The sequence below is a fragment of the Phalacrocorax aristotelis genome, chromosome 25 (genome assembly GCF_949628215.1).
Source record: "Phalacrocorax aristotelis chromosome 25, bGulAri2.1, whole genome shotgun sequence".
NCBI classification, from domain to species: Eukaryota; Metazoa; Chordata; class Aves; order Suliformes; family Phalacrocoracidae; genus Phalacrocorax; species Phalacrocorax aristotelis.
The window spans coordinates 2,301,508-2,321,763 of record NC_134300.1 but is presented as its reverse complement, the minus strand read 5'-3'; the positions used below and the strand labels follow the sequence as shown (position 1 = coordinate 2,321,763).

Below are 20,256 nucleotides of genomic sequence, written 5' to 3'. Positions count from 1 at the left end.
GGGAAATACTAACTCAAGCTGTTGCTTGCAGCAGGTGTGTCACCATCTCTGATGAAAGAAGACCTCAGACAGGTATAAAAGGGGTGCCTGCCCAGGCTCTTGGATCACTGCAAGAGACCCATCCTCTGCAAACCCTTCTTGGAGACAAGGGTAAGTAACACTGTAATGGTTCTTGCAGGAAATAAGATGAAGAAGCGATTTTGAATATCACTTCATGCCATGCCTGTTTTACTCCAGGGTGATGCTTTCTACTTGGGCCAGGGTCGGAGGTTGGTTTTGGCTACAATGAGATGCATATAATCTAATGGCATTTCTGTGCCTTCTTTAGTGGAAGCGTAATTGTTTCTGCTGGCAAGGAGAGATCCTTCCAGGGGTGTCACCTTCATGGTGTTGGAGAGCAGGGTCTCTGTGCTCAGTGTCCGCGGTGAAAAGGGTTTGCAGCCCAAAGAGAAGAGGGAGATTTGCAGAGGGAGGAGGAGGAGGAGGTCAGACAGAGGCTGCAGCAGAGCCCATACCCGAACTGTGCTCCCTGCCTTGAAGCCATCCTTGCTGACGGTGGCGAGGTGCACAAACCCGACTACAGCCTGATGGGTTTGTCTAATTTGCCTGAAAAATGCCTCCAGACCACTAAGAACAAACCACTTCGAGTGAAGCTAAAATTAGAGGTGGTTGGGCGGTGCTGTAAAACAGCGATATTCCTAAAACCCCCTGTTACCCGCTCAGCGCCAAGGAGCCACCAACCGCCCCCAGGCGCGCTGGGCACTGCTGGCTTGCTCAGCCCCGATGAGACAGGGCTCCTGGTGCAGATCTGCTACGCTGGGGAGGTGCAGCACAAAGCACAGCCCCCTTGGGCGTCGTGGGGTGGGGGCCAAGAGCATGGAGCGGGGTGCCTGGTTTTTGATGCATCTCATGGCTTTGAGGTTTCTCTGCACAGTTTCTCTGGGTACCTCAAGAGCTCAGCCATGTCGGCAAGCACCCATCCCAGAACCACCCTGCCTGAGGCTCAACATTTCCCTGGAAACAGCACCCTGGAGATGGCCCTGAAAACCATTGTGGATGTCTACCACCATTACAGCACGAAGGAGAAGCATCTCGACTTCCTCAACTTCGATGAATTCAGGACACTGCTGACTGAGCAGGCACCGACCTTCCTGGAAGTTTGTGTGAGTACCACAGGAGCTGTGCTGTGCTCCCTGGAGGGACGGTCTCCTCAGGGGATTGTGGGGAGGATGAGGCTGAGGTTGCATCCAGGGATGCTCCTGGGGGAATGAGGTGCTGTCCCTGCCATGGCTGTGGTCCACAGAGAGGGTTTCTGTGATCAGACCCAGCCTGTCCATGTGCTGTGGGGCCACCCCTGCTCACCCCTCCTGCCGCTGCAGGAGTATGAGGCAGCCAAAGGGGCTTGGGACAAGAGCCTGTCCATCTGGGGTTTTAACTAGGGGTTAACTGCAAGGAAGGAGAGGGTCACAATGATCCTGCAGCTTCCAAACGCTTCCCAGGGTATGCAAGAACAAAGCTGGCTCAGCTTTCCCCAGGGGCTGTGCAGCCCAGGGTGGGGGCAGGCTAACACATGTCCTGTCCCCATATTTCAGGGCAGGAACGATTGCAACTACCTGAACAAGCTCTTTGGAGAGACAGACTTAAATAAGGACAAAGAAGTGAGTTTCAAGGAGTTCACCATCGTCTTGGCCAAGGTGGCCGATGATGCCCATCGCATCAGCCACCACGAAGACCGCTGTACACCAGACAAGGATTGAGTCTCAGTGCACAACCCATGAAAAACTCAGCGGAATTGGGCTCTGGCTGCTTGGATCAGTCACGCTTGTGGGACAATAAAGCATCACTTGAAGTTCACTGAGTCCGTCCTATCTTAGCACTCCCTTTTCCATCTCGTGGGTGGGGAGGGTGGGCACCAGCTGCAAGAATGCATGGTCCTACGGGGGCTGTGGGATAAAGGCTTGCCTAAATGAGGCACCCCACACACCTATAAAGGAAGAGGATAACTGAGATGTGCTGGGTGGGTGAGAGCTGTATTGCTCAGTGTCTTGTCCAAGCTGAGAGGGCTGGACCGATGGGCTAGGATGGTATTAATGGCCAGAAGACCAGTGCAAGACACTGCCTGAGCTCTGCAAGGGTTTAACCATCAGCTGCAACATACAGCAGTTGTATTAGAGGTTTTTCTCCTGGCAGAGGAAGTTTTCTGCAAAGACTGTGAAGAGCAGAGCTAGCCTAGCTTGGGGAAGCAGCTCCTGTTTGCCCATCCTCACCCAGCTCTTTCCCCTGGCCATGCCAAGTGCATCCCCTGGATGCAGGATCACCTGTGAGCAGGAAAATGCATTAATACACATCACAACAGCAGTTCACAACAGACCACAGCCTTTACCACAAGAACAAGCCAGGGTGCTCTGAGGAAAAAAAAAAAAAAAGTACACTGTGTATATAGCTACTGGCCCACAGGAAATTGAGATTTTAAATTCCCTCCCTAAATCCCAATAAAAACTCCAATTTCAGAGTTTTCCCACACAGACAAGTCATCCGGAGTGCTCCCTCCCAACCCTGCTGAATCACTTGCCGCCCAGCCAAGATGAAACGCCCGGATGGGTTTCATCTTGGCGTTTTCCACCAGTAAAATATTCTCACCAAAACCGTGACAAGCTCCAGCAGGGCGTAAGGATCTTCTCCCTGGCTGAGCCATCTGGGAGATGTCTTGCAGCACCAACAAAAACTGTTTCTGGGTACTAAACACACTGTAATCCAGCTCTTTTCCTCACTGAACACTTGGGTACCACCACCCCACGGGGCTGAGCAGGCAGCTGGCCCAGCACAAGCAAGAGCAACACTTTGCATGTTGCAGACAGGCAGGAAGGGCAAGTGCAGTGGCCAGATCCAACCCTGTGACCTGCCAGAGCTCCAGGAGTGCTTGGAGAGGGTCAAGCACCCTGCAGCAGCTGTGCCGTACCTGTGCTGGCAGCAGAGCTGGTGCTCAGCTTCCTTTGGGCTGGACCAAGGTGGTGCCTGCCAAGCAGCTGAGTTTGTAGCTGTTTGATATGGCTGAGATATGTGTGGGTGCTTTTTGGCTCAAGGTAAAGGACCAGCAAATCCTTTCCCCTGCAGCTCCAGGATGGGAAAACCTCTAGGCTGCCCCAGCTCCTGTGGTGGCTGCTCACGTCAGGTCACAGCTGGAGCATCACTGGTCTGATGATGCTCAAAGGTGCTCAGGAACCAGGGCTCAGAGAGCATCCCCCAGCTTCCCCAAGCTAAAACCACATCTAGCAACCAGAACACACATCCTACTCTGATCCTGAGCTAAAACCTGCTGTGAAACACGGCAAACCACACAGGGACAAACCCTGCTGTGCCCTCTTCCCGCGTCAGCCAGCCACTTGCCTGTAAATGCATATTTTGAAAGACGTTGCAAAATTTTGCAATGATTGTCAAGCCTGGGGCGCTCAGGTCCTCAGGGCACAACCAACCCCAGTCACCTCGAACAAGCTCTTGCATTTGCCGTGGTTATTGGGCTGCTTGCGTGCTGCCTGATGCCTGCTTACCCGCTCCTTCCCCTCTGCAGCTCCAGCCAGTGGATGCTTGCGCAACGCCCGTGGCCTTGGGGCCAGGATTGCAGCTTGCTGCTCAGCGTGGCTTACAGGCATGGCTGGGCAGGGAGGCTCCCCCTGCAAGGAGACCTGCAAAGCTGGGCAAAAATTTGTGCTAGCACACGTTCCCGTGACCTTAAGCAATACCCGGGGTCCCCGGTCACATTAGTGACTGCACTGGCATTGAAAAACCAGGGGTTGACAGGACAAGGGGTGATGGTTTCAAACTAAAGGGGGGTAGATTTAGACTTTAGATTTTTTACTAGGAGGGTGGTGAAACCCTGGCCCAGGTTGCCCAGAGAGGTAGTCGATGCCCCGTCCCTAGAAACATTCAAGATCAGATTGGACGAGCCTCTGAGCAGCCTGATCTAGTTAAAGATGTCCCTGCTCACTGCAGGGGGGTTGCACTAGATGGCCTCTAAAGGTCTCTTCCAACCCAAACCATTCTATGATTTAAAAATCAAATACCTGGGGTCTCTCATCCCTGCTGCCTGGTGGGCACATCAGAGGCTCTAGCCACCATCCCTCTTTGGAAATCCCTGGCCCACCCCACACCCTGTAACCTGTACTTGCTCTTCCCCACCTCCAGGATGGTAAAATGACCAAAATTATGGTTTCCTGAAATTGCTACAAAATTCTGCAACTGAAAGGATGGTCCCCGACACCCCGTTGTGAAACGCCCTGGCCCTTCTCCAGCTGTTTTGTGCATCAAAGCACTCCTGTTGTGAAATGCAGTGCACCCTGGCCAGGGAGGGCTGGAGTCCGGGTGGCCACCATGTGTGGACCAGGGCTGCATCCCCACGCAGCTCCCTGCATGGTGCTGCCCTGTATCAACTCATCTGGAGCTCCTGGAGCTTGCTGCAGGCCTGTCCATGGCCACATTTCGGCCTCCGCTTCGTGTCTGTGATTAACATCATGTCTGGCAGGTTAAACAAACCCCCATATAAGTCAGCTGAGTCAGCAGGCAGAGCGTTTTAATGAAGAAGCACTGGAAAATCTCGTTTTCCTCCTGATCTTAGCTGCTTTGAGCCAAAGGGCCTGCGCTGGGTCTCTGCAACAATGAGAAACAACAGAAAAAAGAAGCCACAAAGCGAGGACGCAGCCCTAAAAGGTAAAAATACACCTTTCAGCCACACCTGGTTTGCACAGCTCAGAACATACCCCAACTGGGGAGAAACCACCCTTGTCACAGGTTGTTATCCTGAGGAGACAAAAATGAAGTTCCTGGAGCCCCACCAGGTTGGGAACCCGCCCCGTATTATTTGTCTGTCACACGGAGCCACTTGCTGCAGGCGGGGGACAGTGCCCGGGTGCTGGGGCCCTGCCCTCGGCACCAGCACCGTGCCGGTGTCACACAGGCAACCCCGGGCACGCTCTCAGTGCTGGGCTGGGTGAAGCAGCGGGACAGCGGGATGTGCTTGGGTGCACAGGACCACGCGGCGCTCGCACGCACCAGGTCAGCGAGGATGGGGGATGTGACGGGGCCAAGCAGAGCTGGCTCACTGGAGAAGTGCAGGCACAATTCTGTGGGTCTCCTTTGCCTCACGGCATGAAAAGACACCCCTACAGAGGAGAGTAAAGGTAGTGGAACTGAAGAAGCAGAGGGGAATGGGCTTCTGTTGAGAGCTGATGGAGAACTGCAGCCCCAACAGCCAGGTGGAGGGGGTGAAGGGGAAATGGCCATGCCCCGGCCACCTCCCTGCAACCCAGCCAGCATACATGACACACCGACCTTGCGGGAAAAGCCACAGAGACCCCCTTTTAAGAAACTACCCCATAGCCTTAAGCAACACACGAGTATGTCATGAAGATGGACTGGAATTGGTTGAAACAGAGACATTTCACAACCAGCGGAGTGGCGCAGGCAGATGGCTGGGCTATAAGAGATGCCACGCTTGAGACCAGCCCTGCTCCAGCCCAAGTGGATCTCGCTACTTTGTCAAGATGAGCAAGGCAAGTCCAGCGGTGTCTCGGGCATTTAAGGTCTTCATGCTCTTTTCCAGGTGCCAGCTGGGCCGTCGGAGGTGGAAGGACCCTCGGGGAGCCTCTCCTCGCCATGTGAGCTGCCATCAGTTGCTGGCAGAGGATAACCGTCTCCACTCAGGCTTCTCCGAGCACAACTCACAAGAAGAGATGCTTCGTCCTGGAAAAGGCTCCCCACAGCACAGTCTGACCACTGAAGGGTCTCCTGGACATTGAGCCTCATACTCCGTACCTCTACAGAGGTTTTTGCAGTGCCGCCAGCTATTCTGGGAGCCTTGCTGCAACAGCGCTTGATTTACAGAAGGCACATTTGCAGGGGAAATCAGCTCTCAGCTATTTTCTGTAGTCCCACATCCCAGAGCAGAAGCAGGCAAAGGCTGCGACCCCATTCAGCCTCCTTTGTCTTGTAGATATGAGCAAACTCAAACAGCTCAAATTTAACCCCAGAATAGAATGACTGGTCAAAGCCAGTCCGCGTCCTCATCTGGTGTGAAGCCGGTGGCTGTACCAGAGCCTCGCCGGTTCACATCAGACTTCCCCGTCTATTGTGGCTCCTGACATTACTCAGTTTAATTGTTTCTCTTCCAGACCCCCCAGGGCCAGGAACAGCTCTCTGAGCTGGAGAAGTCCATGGATGTCATCATCGATATCTTCCACAAGTACTCGAGACAGGAGGGTGACAGTGACACCCTGACCAAGAACGAGCTGAAGCTCCTGATTCAGAGCCAGCTTGCGAACTACCTGAGGGTGAGTGGAGATTCTCATGACCCATGGGGGAGGGAGCCAGGCTGGACCCCATTGCCTGGACACCACAGGGGCTGCATTCACTCCCTTCCCACCCTGCTCTCCTGCCCCAGCACCTTCTGCCCAGACCCTCCCTGTCCAACTGCTACTTTCCAAACCTGCTCCATAAAGACAGATGAAGGAAACCCACCCAGGTCTGGGTGAACCCGCAGCTGGGTATTTACCCTCAGCACTGTATCTGCGAACATCAGGATCATATTACTCAAGAGCTTCTTTGCCAACTAGGAGGAATGATGTCAGAAATATCAGCCAAAAGCCCCTTTTTTTGTAACTCCCTCTGCTAAAGCAGAAGGTAAAGTGTTTCCAATCTAACACGCTGAAGGAGAGGCTTGTGGCCGACGTAACACCGTTGCCTTCATTGGTCTCCACGCGACGGTGCTAGGCTGTTGCTCTCCGATTGCTTCATCGCCACGGGTGAATCACTGCCGTCCCCAGAGCAGTGGGTGATGATGGCATGAGGATGGAGCCACACACAGCAGCGGGCTGCTGGGGGCCTGGCACCCGTGAGGGTCCCAGCGAGGCCGGGGGGGAGGCTTGAGCTGCAAGTGACAAGACTCTGCCCTCACCCTGTCCCTTCTTTTGCAGCACGTGAAAAACAAGGCCACCATTGACCAAATCATGAATGACCTTGATATCAACAAGGATCAGCAGATCAGCTTCTCCGAGACAATGTTGCTGATCACCCGTGTGACCATTGCCACCCACGAACACCTCCATGAGGTCGAGGACCAGCAGCAGCAGCAGCAGCAGCAGCACAAACACCAACACCACCACTGAGGTGGGCTGTGGTCCCCAGCCAAAGGCACCCATGCAGTACTTGCAGCCCCCGGCTTTCTCCCCTCCATCCTTCTCTGCCCACGTCCCTCCTTCCCTTCCTTTAAGTCTGATGGTTTTGCTGCCAAATAAAGATTTGCCCTGAGGCTGTGAAAGCTCCTCCATGTGTCTGCGTGGGTTTTCCTCAAAGCAAGTCCTGCACCTTCCTCTCTCCCAGCTTGGCTTTAAACCAGGCAAATCCACCTTGGAGAGAGGCTGCAGGTTCTCAGGGGCACGGTGGATGCCTGGGGAGAGCAGGGTTCGTTGCAGTGGGTGTTCGCAATACTTTACGTTATAAAGTGCTCCATAGGTCAGGGAAGGCAGTATAATTTGACAGGTCTTTGCATTCCCAACTAGGGAAAAAAAAAGCCCATTTTGGCCTGAAAACATTGCATGTCTCCTAGGACTGAGCTGTGGTGGTAGACAAGAGCTGGAAGGAAGGATGGGGATGCATGAGTACTCTTTGCTGGAGAAGGACCCTTTTTAGGGCATGTTTGCTCTGCAGGGTCCTCTCATGGGGCTGGAAGGGGCCGGGGAGGTTGGATGTGTTTAGTTTTAGTGCTACAGCAGGCAGCGAGGTCCAGCCACTGGGTTTCGTGTGGACAAGAACTGAGAACAACCCCAACTCCTCACTCAGAGCACCCTGAATTTGCACTGAGGAGGTGCCTTGATCTCTTCTCTCTGGTGACCAACGCCAGGCCCCGAGGGAACGGCAGGGAGATGTGCCAGGGAAGGGCTAGGCTGGGCATTAGGGGAAGGTCCTTCCCCCAGCGGGTGGTGGAGCCCTGGAACAGGCTCCCCAGGGAGGCACCAAGCCTGGTGATTTGCAAATGCCTTTTAGAGGGGGGGGGGAAAGGAACAGCTGTGATTTCCTAAGGGTGAGTCAAAGCCTTGAAATTGCCCTGCTCTGTGAAGGAACCTGCCACAAGCTTCCTCAAACCAGCAGCACTGAAGCAAGCTCCCTGGTTAACACAAGACTGCCCCAAGTTTGCTTCACCACTGCTGGCCCGGTTGCTTCAGCTTCCTTTGGAGTCAATTTTGACATCTCAAGTGTCAAACACCTTCTTATAAGGTAAAACCTGCTGCAGGGACCAGAGTCCACTCAGCTCTGCCTGAGCCTGCACAGGGTGGCAGGTGCCCTCTGGAGCCAGACTCTGCACCCAACACTCAATCCTGCACCCCAAAATGGGTCATGCACCCCATCCTACAGCACTTTAGGGTCTATGGAGCAGGTAAGAGCCCCCCACCCAAAGGAGAGAGCGGAGCTGGTTCATTACCACCACCCTGCCAGGGCAGAAGCACATCACCTCCAAGAACCAAGCTGTCCCCAGGTCTGGCCCACAAGGACATGCCCAGATTTCTGGACAAGGGTGGTTTGGGTCCCAGTTGCAGCAGATCAGCTTTTCAGGAGCTCAGCACCCTGCTGGTGGGTGGTCAGACCTTCTGTTCTCTGCAGCAGAGGCCCAAACACACAAATCTGGGTGCTGGGGGCACCCACAAACCACCCTGGGACCTTCCCCCAGGACCCAGGCAGGAACCAGCCTTAAAGCTCACGGTGCTGAGGCAACAGGATATTTGCCAACACAGCAGGACTTTATGCTCCCCTGAAACCCGGGGTGCAGGGCTCCTGTTGTGTCACCCGCCAGGGCTGTTGGCCCATCGCACGAGAGGTGGCAAAGAACGAACCACCGCACACCCTGAGCGCAGCAGGACCAGGACACCGACGCAGGGCTGCGAGCAAGCAGAGGCGATCGCTGGGCCTCCCGTAATAGCAGAGCGGTCCCCAAATCCCTACGCATCCTTTCACCCCAACAGAGGAGACACCAAAGCAACACAAGCAAAAAGGTGTTGGATACACCCTAACCACGCCGTGTCCCATGCTGCGGAGGAACGCTTGCTCAGGCTGATGGGGAAGGTGAGCACACACAACAGGCTGCCCACAGCTTGTTTGGGGTTGGGGATGGTACCTGGGTTCCTCCAGCCTTGCTGCTCCAGGAGCAGCTCTCCAGCAGCACGAAGAAGGATGAGGGCAGCCCCCAGCCCCACCTGCCTTCACCCCCAGGTTATAAGGCAGGATTAAGCCTCTGGAAGCTGAGGACCAGGTTCCTGCTGCCACCTGGTGGCATGTGCCACCGAGGCTCTTGGGGCGGCCACCGGCCCCGGAGCAACGCGGGGAGCTCCTAGTCCTGCCCGACTCGCCAGGATTGCACCCCAGGGACACAGCAGCCAGGCCCACCCATCGCAGGCAGGGCCCCAGCCTGTGACCCCCTGTTCATCACACCCCCTATTTCTGCACCACTGGTACTGTTCGCAATAAGTAGGATTGTTCAGATTTATGTGTCAGAAACAAAACCTGAACTTTTGGGCTAAACTAGCTTTATGAGGACATGCACTGATCTGCAAACACCCAGAACTCCGCTCTCGCACCCCCCCTGCTCAAGTCACCATGCAGTTTTGCTGGTAAGGGCTCCTTTCTTTCTCAACCCTGCCCCATCTGCTCCTCCTACCTGTGGTCTCTGGGGAGGAAGAGAAGGGAAGAGCACTGCAGTTCCTCCAAGGTACAGCTCAAAGCAGCAGGCAAATGGTGGATGTTAAATATTCCTCTCCTTTCCCTGCTTGGGGGGGCTGTACCCCACATCCTTCTCCCTGAGCTCTGCCCCAATACCATCAACTTGCATTAGCACCCTGCAGAGGGTCCCAGCCTGGCCCCTGCCTAAGGACTGCGTCCCCCCTAGCTGCCACCCTGTCCTGTCCCATCAAAATAGACTTGGGGTGGCCTCGCCAGCTCCTCACAGCACTGATCCCCTCCCAAAGCTCCCAGGCTGGAGAAAAGGGACTAAAGCCTACAGGGCTGGGTTTTATGAACGACCCTGCAACAAGGGAATGTGATCCAGCTGGGGCTGAGCTGTGCCTCCCAGCTGGGACCCAGCCCAGCCCCAGCATCCCAACCCTGCCTGGTCCCCCTGCCCACCACGGACCCCTTATACCCACTTTTGACCTCCTCCACCTGCTGTGGACCCTCTTCACCCCCCGCAGACCCCCCCACGTGGGGTCAGCAGCCCGGTGGCTGACACAGGAAGGGTTGCACAATGCCCAGCGCTGTGACAGCTGGGGACTTTGATGCACTGTGTGCATCATATTCGTTATCAGTCTAGACATACCAATAGTGATGAGCCACAGTGGAATAAAACTGGTTGGTCCTGGGGTGCTGGTGAGGCCTGTGGCCAGGAGGTGACCTGCTGTCACGGGCAAACCCACGCCCAGAGCCCAGCAAAGCCAGCCTGACGCTGCTGTGGATGGGGACGTGCTGCCACGGGATGGCACCGTGGTGGCAGCAGGATTGCAGGGAGTAGCCAGCGGAAGGGATCGGCTCAGAGTGATTCAGAGCAATTTTCCTCATAATTCCCCTCATTCCCTGGGCGGACGTGTGCTAATCAGGGTGGCAGCAGTGGAGGGAGGAGTATGGTGCTTGTAGGTGCCATTGCCATGCGTTGCCCTCCCATCCTCTGCAAGAGCTTCCTGCCTGGCTTCTGTCCTGCCATGCCTGGTCACTCCCCCAGCATCCCCAGTCCTGGGGTCCTTCCCACGCCTAGACATGCACCATCTCCATAGCAGAGTGATGCTCTTCTGAGGCTGTCTGTACAGAGATAGGGACCTGCCAACATAAAGCCTTAAACCCTGAGCACTTGGCCATCGGGATGGCTCCAGCCCATGAGAAAATACTCCTTTGCCTGTGACTCCATCAAGGACATGGCTGATAGCAGCAGGTGCCCCGGATCATGGGAGAGACATCGGTCTCTCTGTGGGATTTGTGCTGAGCAACCTGGCAAGGCTATACCCCAAAAGACTGCAAGGTAAATTGTGCTGCTGTCTGTGCCCAGTTGCCTGGCCATCCCAAATACTGATCTGAAGTGAGTCGCCCAGGGCTGGGGCTCCCCCAAAAGCTGCAGCTCCCAGGGACTATAAGCTGTGAGAGCAGCCCCTGGCCTGATCCACCTTTGACTGAAAGCATCCATGTCCCTGGCATCCCTTGCCACAGAGGGCCTGCAGCGACTTGCTGCCTCTCGCCTCGCTGCGCTAGGGTAAAATTTAGCTCCAGACCATGGTCTGCATCTCATTTACAACCCACTTAATTGCAGAGATGTCTTGTGCCGCGCTGGCGGTGTCAGCAGCGGTATGTGGGAGGCACAGGTTGGCTCCAGCAAACCCTCCTCTCCCAAACACGCTGCTATGAACCCGGCCCTGCAAACGCCACCTGCGAAGATTGATGCAGAGCGTGATCTCATCTGGCTTTGTACCATATCTGGCAATCTTGGGACAGTGCCTGAGCCCTTAATGAAAGCTGGCACACCCTTCATAGCAGGGAGGATTTGTTACACCCCCTTTCTAGGTGAGCAAACCTAGGGTCATTGACTTCTCTGAGACCACACAGAGAATTGACCGAGAACCAGCTGTGCTGCCCTGGCTGCCTCGCTGCAGCATCCCCGCAGACCCTGTGCTGCCTTCTTTCCCTGGGAGCCCTGAGGCAGCCTGGCCCCATTCACAGCTCAGTTGGGTCCTTTGGGGCTGAAGTGCAGCCTGGCCCCATGCAGGGCTCGGTGGGCTCCATCGGGGCTGAGATGCAGCCTGGCCCCATGCAGGGCTCGGTGGGCTCCATCGGGGCTGAGATGCAGCCTGGCCCCATGCAGGGCTCGGTGGGCTCCATCGGGGCTGAGATGCAGCCTGGCCCCATGCAGGGCTCGGTGGGCTCCATCGGGGCTGAGATGCAGCCTGGCCCCGTGCAGGGCTCGGTTGGCTCCATCGGGGCTGAGATGCAGCCTGGCCCCATGCAGGGCTCGGCGGGCTCCATCGGGGCTGAGATGCAGCCTGGCCCCATGCAGGGCTCGGTTGGCTCCATCGGGGCTGAGATGCAGCCTGGCCCCACGCAGGGATGGGCGGTGGCTGTCCCTGACCCATCGAGATGTGTAGGAAGTGACTTTCCCACGGGAGGGAGCTCATAACCCTCTTGGCCATGGCCAGCCAGGGCTGGCGTCACCGGGTGTCCCCACACTGCTGTCACGCTTGGGTGCAGGCTGCCCTGTTTGAAAAGCAGCTCAGTGCTCTTTTTTCTTTCTCGTGGAAGAAATCACAGCTCTGCTGCCATTATCCAGGCTGAGCAAACGTGAATGCAGTCTGGGCCCATGGGCAGCCCATATGAGACATGTGTATCAGCCTCAAAAAATAAGACTAAAACCACCTTTTCTGCAGGAAATGGTTTTGTCTATGACATTTCCTAAGCTTTGGCATTGCAACGCCCCACAAACCCACAAATTGCCTTGGTTGTAAAGGGAAAAAAAAAAGTTCTGGAAGAAGATAAATGCAAACTTTCATATATGAAGAGAACTTCTGGTTAGCTTTTTCCTGATCCAAGGAGATGTCTCCAGTGCAAACCCCTGCGCAAAGCCCTGCGCTCCCCGCCTGGGTCCCAGAGCAACGCCCGCCGAGAGCAGAGCTGCACGCTGACCTACATACACCTTTCCCAGGTGTGCTGGTAAACATCCTCCCCAGGGAAGGATAATGAGGGAGGCTCCTTGGGAAGTGCAGCAATGTGGAGAGGCAGCCAGAGAACAGGAATGACCGGAAGAAATCCTCACCCTCCACCCACTCCCCGGCAGCCTGCAAGGAGCTTGCACAGAGCTGCTCCCACCAGTCCGATCTGCGCCCGTCGGCTGGTTGATGCAGGTGAGCAGGGTGAGTCTCCACTGTTTTTTTCAGTACTTGAAATGAGCTTTTATGTTTTCAGCATCATTTTGCAACCGGTCAGGGCTCGGGACAGCAGGGACTAAAGACACAAGCACAGGATTAGCTGCCGGGACTCCCTCCGCCCAGCCCCGAGCGCGGCGGGTGTGCAGACGCGGCACTTTCCTTAGCTGTAAGAGCTGATTCATTCAACCCGATAAGTGCCTGAGATGGCTACAGGGAGCTTCGTCCTTTTAATTTAAGAGGGAGTGGGAAAGTGGAGAAATGAAGTGAACTAAGGTGAAAGTCCTGAGAGCAGCCAGGGTGGTAGGCAGCCCAGCTTTCAGCATCCAGCTATGGGAGGTTTCTTTTTAGAATCATTAAAGTTGGAAAAGACCTCCAGGATCATCATCTCCATCTTTATCTCTGGCAAAGAAATTTAGAAAGGCTGAAACTGAACTGAATATATTTTGAGTTATCGGAAGGGAATGTGGGGGTTTTCCTGCGGGCAGAGCTGCCCCTGCCACCTTTCTGTGTCCCCAAATTTTCCTCCTCTCCAGGACTGGAGACATGTCTAAGCTCATTAAAGCCATCACTGACATGATGGAGAGTTACCAGGGGAATGCCAGGAAGGGGAAGAAACCTGAGCCATTCAGTAGAAGTGAGTTCAAGAAGCTGATCCAACAGGAGTTTGCTCCTGTCAAGGTAACTGTATGGGCTTGAGGGTGCACAGATGGATGGGAAAGGTGCTGGGGTGACATTTAGGGGAGGCCAGGAGTGATGAGGGGTCCTGCAACCCCACATCCAGGGTCGGAATCACTTCTCACCAATCTTTGATTTTCCTGGGGTTGCGCATTGCAAGGATTTTCCTTGGGTTTGTATTGCAAGGCAGCAAAGCTCCTACGCACCCTTCCCGGTCCTGCTGCCCCCATTTTCCTGCAGGGAAGGGGAGGTTGAGGGTGAGGAAGGGGGTGCCTGGTCTTGCTGTGCCTCAGTTTCCTCCCTGGGCAAATCCAGGTGTAATACCACGCCACGCAACATTAACATTGGACTCTGTGCAGCCTCCGCTGCCTGCTGCGACTGTCCTTGGCATTGCATTGCACTTGTAATAAGGGGACGCAGTCCTCGCTTCATCACCTTGCCCCTTTGGGAAGGTCTGATGGGCTCCTGTCCTTTCAGAGGTCGCCCACCAGCAAGTACAGATACATCACCAGCCTGCCGGATTCGGACACCGAGCCCATGAACAAGAAGGAGAGGGGCTCTGCCAAACACTGTGTGTACTGAAGGGCGGCTGCCGCCGCTCCTGGGGCACAGAGGCGAGGAGGTAAGGGAGAGCTCAGGGAGCGCAGCAGGCAGGCGAAGCTCCCGGGCAGCATTTGCGTTGCCTTGTTAGGTGGGGACAGAACCTTCCTCGGGACCGGTCTCATCCCAGGGTGGTGCCTGGCTTCCCACGTCTGCTTTACGCATTGCGGCTGTCCCAGCAAGCCTGATCCATCGGGGAGGATGGGATGGAGCCAGGAGGTGAGCTCCAGCTCCACGGGGACCCAGAGAATATTTAATCAGCTCTAATAACTCCAATAAAATTGCACAAGCTTATCGGGCACAAGCTTAGTGCGAGGCAGAGGTATTGCAGGGTGGGCGGTGGGGAAATGGGGACTGGCGGGGAGGGATGCTGCCCTGTGGGGCAGTCGCGGGTGAACTCCCCATAGGGTTTTCTTCCCTCTCCTGTAGGATCCCTGAACTGCCCCATGGGCAAAAGACAGAGACGCCAGCAACGTGTGGGCATGGTATGATCACACCTCGTGCCCTTTCAGGCTCTCTCTGCTCCAGTGGTGTAGGCGACAACTACCCTTGCACCAGTGGCGGCGAGGGAGATGTGATGACCATGTCCTGCTCCACGTATTACCTCCATGAGGCAAAAATAACCCTGGGTCTCTTGTTTTGTCCCCATGCTCCACGGGTGTCTCTTTGGGGTGCTTTGCAAGTGCGGCTTGAAGGCTGGGTGGGGGTGGGTGGGGGCAGATTTGCTGTTTTCTTCTCGTAAACACAACAGCAGAGAAACGGCTGACATGTCAACCCCTTCCTCCATGAGCTCCTTTTGTTTTTAATTGGTAGAAAGTGAAAAATCACTAGTCAATAGGGTTGGAATGAGCCATGCAATTAGTTGACTCAGGCTGTACAGTAATAATGAATAAAGAGTGGCAACTCTTCAAGGAAAATTAAAAGTCTGTGGTCAGGAGTTAATCTCCAGCTCATTTGAAGACATCAGCAAAATTCCCACGGGTTTGGGGGGAACTAAAAATGCACCTCAACACCTATAAGGATGTTTCAGTCTAATAAACGCAGCTGGGGCAGAATGCTGGCTTTCTTTTCCATTAAAAAAAAAAAGGGAAGCTCAGTCCTCATTTTTTTATTTTATGGAAAGCTTTTACCTACTTCTGTGTGTAATTAACCCCCACAGAGCACAAAGAAATCCTACCAACAATGAGTGGCCAGAGGATGAGGAAACAGGACTGCTTTCCTCGGCCACGCTTGGTTAAAATATTGCTCCCGATATATAAACCAAGAAAACAAGGCGCTTTTTTAATAGCAAGGAAAGGATGGTAGAAACACTGAGTTTCACTGGATCAAAATATTGCAGGTAGTTATCAGGTCTGTATTAGATATATTTCAATCTGCAAGTTTTTGGAAAGTCGGGGGAAGACGTGTAGTTTCTGACAATACTTCACGATCACTTTACGATCACTTTACTACACGGATGGATGTTTTCTGCAGTAGTTTATTCCTCTCGAGCTAATGAGGGCAGGGTCTGGTCCTTCAGCTGTAACCTGTCTGAATGGGTTAATACATCAGCCATCTTAGCTGTGATGTTTCTGCATTGTAAATATCCAAATGGAATTTTTTTTTGGGCGTATTTTTCTCCTTCTTCCATAAATGGTTGTAATGCCATAAAAAAAGCAATAAAAACTATACAACATGATGCCTGCATGATTTTTGTGAGCAAGCCGGTGATCATAAGTAGCCTCCTGGGTAGGAGGTTGCTCAAAGGTGTGTAAAAAAAGCTGTTTTAGTGGGGAAGCCCCAAGGGGACGGGGCAGGAATGCAAAGCCCTGGGGGTGTGGAGGCACCGGGGGGCACCCAGGACCAGTGCTGCCCCCGGGGTGTAGGGTCCAAGCAGGACACAATGTGGGATGGGGAGACGTTTTTGTGCTTTCCCCATCACCTGGGACCCATTAGTCTCAGCTGGTGGAGGAGAGCAGAGCTGGTGAGCGTTCAGAGATGATCCACACTGCCTGTGGCCCGTCGCTGGAGCATCATGAGGGTTCAGAAAGAAACCAGTGTAACAAATGGCATGAGCATGTTTGTTAATGCAACTGCACCCCTGTAGCACACATGGGAAATAAGGATGAGGAGTTTAAGAAAATGCCAACACAAGAGAGGTCTCAGGAACTTAATGCTTTATTGGCTCACGGGCACCGCATGGGGCCGAAGCACAGCCTGGCACATCAGGCGGAGGCAGCAGGGAAGCACAAGTGAAGCCCCTTCTCCAGGGAGCGATGGTCCCGGAGGGCAGAGCCTCTAGCGGGTTTGCAGCCGGGCAGCCCCGGGGCTTGCAGAGCTTTGGGGAGGCTGGAGGGAGCTGCTCCGTGCACGGCCTTTGCTGCTGGAGCCAGGGCGTGTGGGACGCCCCATCACTTCATCTTCTGTGAGGGCAGCTGGTGGACCTGCTGCTGCTGCTGCTGCTGTTGGCACTGGACCTGTGGCTTCCCGTGGCAGCCGCCACCACCGGAGCTGTGGCAGCCACCACCACCGGAGCTGTGACAGCCACCGCCGCCGCCGGAGCTGTGACAGCCACCGCCGCCACCGGAGCTGTGACAGCCACCACCACCGCCAGAGCTGTGACAGCCACCGCCGCCGGAGCTGTGACAGCCACCGCCGCTCCCGTGGCAGCCGCCGCTGGTCTGGCGGGTGTAGCGCTCCTGCTTGTGGCACTGGTCCTTTTCTTGGCGGGAGCACATTGCTGTGTCGGGGTGTCCTGTGGGGAGAGAGGAGCTGTCAGGGGCTGCTGCATGTCCCACCACCCTCATTGCCCCAGCACCCCGATCCTGGGGCACCTGTGTGTGCCCTGTTTGCAATTCCCCTCCCCAACACTGCTGTGCTGGATCCCAGGAGACCCCCAAGGTGTGGAGCAGAGCCTCGTGTCCACCAACAGAGGATTTAATCAGCTGGGTGTAGCAGCATGGCATGGCCCAGCCGCGAGACAGGTCACAGAATCACAGAATCCCAGGTTGGAAGGGACCTCAGGGATCATCTAGCCCAACATTTCTAGGCAGAGCCCAGCCTAGACATGATGGCCCAGCACCCTCTCCAGACGACTCTTGAAGGTGCCCAATGTGGCCGAGTCAACCCCTTCCCTGGGGAGATTATTCCAACGGTGACTGTCCTCACTGTGAAAAATTTCCCTCTCGTGTCCAATTGGAATCTCTCCAAGAGCAACCTGTGTCCATCCCCCTTGTCCTCTCCATGGGACTCCTTGTGAAAAGGGAGTCTCCGTCTTCTTTGTAGCTACCCCTTAGGTACTGGTACACGGCGATGAGATCCCCCCTGATCCTCCTTTTCTCAAGGCTGAACAAACCCAGCTCTCCCAGCCCATCCTCGTATGGCAGTCCTCCCCTCCCTCCACGCATCCCGCTGCCCCACGAGCATCCCTGTGCCGCCGCAGCAGGGTTTGCGCTAAACCCGCGCTACGCACCCCTTGCCGATAAACGAGTCCCCAGAGAAGGAAAATCCACCAGACTTACCTGAGCCTGAGAGGAACACAAGAGGATGGAGTGAAGATCTCTGGGACACGAGCAGTTTTATAGAGATCTCAGATCCCTTTTCCCGGAAATGAGACAGCTCTCTGTCACAGCGATCTATTAATTTAATACCCAATCCCCATCAAACCACCCTCTGTTTACATCGCTCGCCTGACTCATTCGTGATGGGTATCATTCCTTTTTTATCTGTTTCCTGTGCCACATAAGTATCTAATTGCCAGCCTCACCTGCCCTCAATAGGAAAACCCGTGGGTGCCTGGGTTTCCAAAGGCCCATCTGTTTGGGGTTTGTTTTGTTAAATTAAATCCAGGCATAATTATAACCCCATCCCATGAGGCTCTGCTCTCAGAGTCTAATCCCTGCTATTGAGATGGCAACAGATAAAGCCAGAAATAACCCAGGTAAAAAGGAGTGGAAAGTTGCTCCCTCTTCTCCCTTAGATGCTTTGTCTGAAAGAGCTGCCATGGCCATGGGGACAGCCAGCAGGGCGAGGACAAAGTCCCCCTGGGCTTCCTCTAGAGAAGGGCCTCAGGTCTTCCGCAGGGGCTTTCTAGCTCCCCTCCTTGACCTAAAGGGTGTGAATTCCCCCCAAAAGGCACCTGATCAGCAGAAGGCGGCCTTGGGGACTGCGGAAAGCCTTTCAAGCCCTGGTATGCTCACATGTATCTAAGCAAGGTCACCGAGTGCATCATTGACAAAGAGTAGCTATTTCCATCTTCTTAGCGGCAAAGATCAGGAAACGAAGACTGGGGAATTAAAAGACTCGTCTGGTGCTTCTTGCTACATCAGTCCATCTTCTGGAGCAAAGCCGGAGCTCCAGAGATGGCCCTTCTGCACAGCCTTCTCCTGTTCAAGAAGCTGCCCAGCACTTCATCACCCCACAAAGTGAGCCACAGCTCCTTATTTGCAGGATAAAGGCAAGAAAAAGCCTGAGACATAGAAGATAACGTTGGGGAGCCATGCAAACAGACACAAAGATCCACCTTGTTGCCAAAGAGAAATGCTTTGGCAGCTCTCCGAGGGAGGAGGGGATAGCACTGGGGCTTGGGCTGTTTGAGCCGAAAGCCAGTCTTTCCGAAGACACACAGCAACTGGTGCTACTTTGTTATGCTCATCACCGCTAGTGGCACTGAAAATTAGCTCTTCTCTGCTTCTCCTGGAAGCTGTTGGGTGGCTCCTGTTTGGCTTCAGGTGATCACCTTTTGGCAGGGGCTTGAGCTGGCCCTGGGGTCCCCGTGTCCCGCACGTGGCCCACCTTGAGCAGAGGGGGATGCGGTGACAATGGGATGAACCCTGACCCAGGGCTACAGGTGCCCTCAGGCCACGAGCGGCTCACGCTGCTCGCATCCAAAATTTTGGCTAGTTGAACCACCCATCGCGAGCCTCCCACCTGGTGGCGATGGCTGTCTGTCTTCTGGGGAGGATAGCACACCCGTGGCTCGCCCAGCACGAAACGCAGCCGGCATTTGCCGCGCTGACTGCCGCTGATGTCATGAAATTTCGTATAGAAACTGGTGCCTGCAATTGCATTTAGGAGAGGAACTGGGCAGACACCCACTTAGAGCTGCGTGTGCTGCAGGCGTAACCCATGTGGATGTGGGAGCAAGTGCGTGCACGCACAGAAGGGGCCGGTTCCTGCGCGGGCTGAGCGCGATGTCCACGGGGCTTCTTGCTATTGCTATGTGCATCCCTCCCACCACCCGAAATAATAACTAGTGACTAAAGTCTCAAGGACAAACGCTTTTCTGTGCATGAGTCTTGTGCAATCTGTTTTTGTCTTTTTCCGGCGGGTATTAGTAGCAGTTTTGTCTTGCCCAGGTCAGGGGTCATGCTCTGCAAAGAAGAGTTTAATGCTGGTTTACTATTCGGGTGATGATCTCATTCATTCCATGAGAAAGGGCATATGAGTATATCCAGTGTAACCTACCACGTGCCAAGTTTCATAACGGCTGGTGTTTTTCCTGCAGTCCCCAGCCTCTCAGACATGAAAGTCCAGCTTTCGGTTAAAAGCAAAAACCACATCAAAATGGAAGCAGAGAAACATCTGTCCTTTTTCATTGTGGTTACAGGAAAAGATGGATCTTCAAACAGTCAAAAAACTAAAAGGCAAAGGAAAGGAACCTCAAAACCTATGAGTAGCAATCACTTCTAGGGTTTTCTTGGGATGAGTGGGGTTGGCAGCAGGGCATGGCTGCACTGCCTGGCTCCCCTCGCTCATCCTTTGCACGGGGCTGTAACACATCTGGGCCAGGCTGCTCCCAGCTGCAAAACCCCTTCCCTGGTCGCCTCCCTGCCATTCCTGCTGCCGCGCCTCTGCCAGGTCCTGGCTGTGCACGGAGATGGATTTGGCTTCTCTCTCTGCCAGCTCTTCCCTTGACTATTTGCATCCCTTAGCGCAGCTCATGGAGGCAGATGAGTTTATCTGCCACCGGTATGTGCACGACAAGCTTCAGAAAACACAAGAAGTAAAGACTTCGCTGAATTCAGTTGCAGTGTTTTTTACGCAGCAGTATCGTTCCCTCTGA

The 20,256-nt window shown here is 54.6% G+C and overlaps 2 protein-coding genes across 4 annotated transcripts; both read left to right on the top strand.

Moving 5' to 3' along the window:
- Nucleotides 1-2,524, top strand: LOC142048331 (protein S100-A8-like). The gene is made up of 3 exons (XM_075075085.1): nucleotides 1-150; nucleotides 935-1,163; nucleotides 1,593-2,524. Exons 2-3 carry the CDS (start codon nucleotides 963-965, stop codon nucleotides 1,755-1,757), a joined length of 366 nt encoding a protein of 121 aa, XP_074931186.1. The 5' UTR covers nucleotides 1-150; nucleotides 935-962; the 3' UTR covers nucleotides 1,758-2,524.
- A 1,812-nt stretch (nucleotides 2,525-4,336) lies between these two features.
- Nucleotides 4,337-7,313, top strand: LOC142048358 (protein MRP-126-like). 3 transcript variants are annotated; one of them, XM_075075132.1, is made up of 4 exons: nucleotides 4,337-4,519; nucleotides 4,613-4,704; nucleotides 5,597-6,323; nucleotides 6,966-7,313. In XM_075075132.1, the coding sequence occupies exons 3-4, from the start codon at nucleotides 6,207-6,209 to the stop codon at nucleotides 7,155-7,157; spliced, it is 309 nt and encodes a 102-aa protein (XP_074931233.1). In that variant the 5' UTR covers nucleotides 4,337-4,519; nucleotides 4,613-4,704; nucleotides 5,597-6,206; the 3' UTR covers nucleotides 7,158-7,313. The 3 variants fall into 3 exon arrangements, with proteins under 3 accessions (XP_074931233.1, XP_074931232.1, XP_074931231.1); XM_075075131.1 differs by lacking the exons at nucleotides 4,337-4,519; nucleotides 4,613-4,704 and adding an exon at nucleotides 4,879-5,049; XM_075075130.1 differs by lacking the exons at nucleotides 4,337-4,519; nucleotides 4,613-4,704 and adding an exon at nucleotides 5,406-5,546 and having other exon boundaries at nucleotides 6,165-6,323.
- The last annotated feature ends 12,943 nt before the right edge of the window (nucleotides 7,314-20,256 follow it).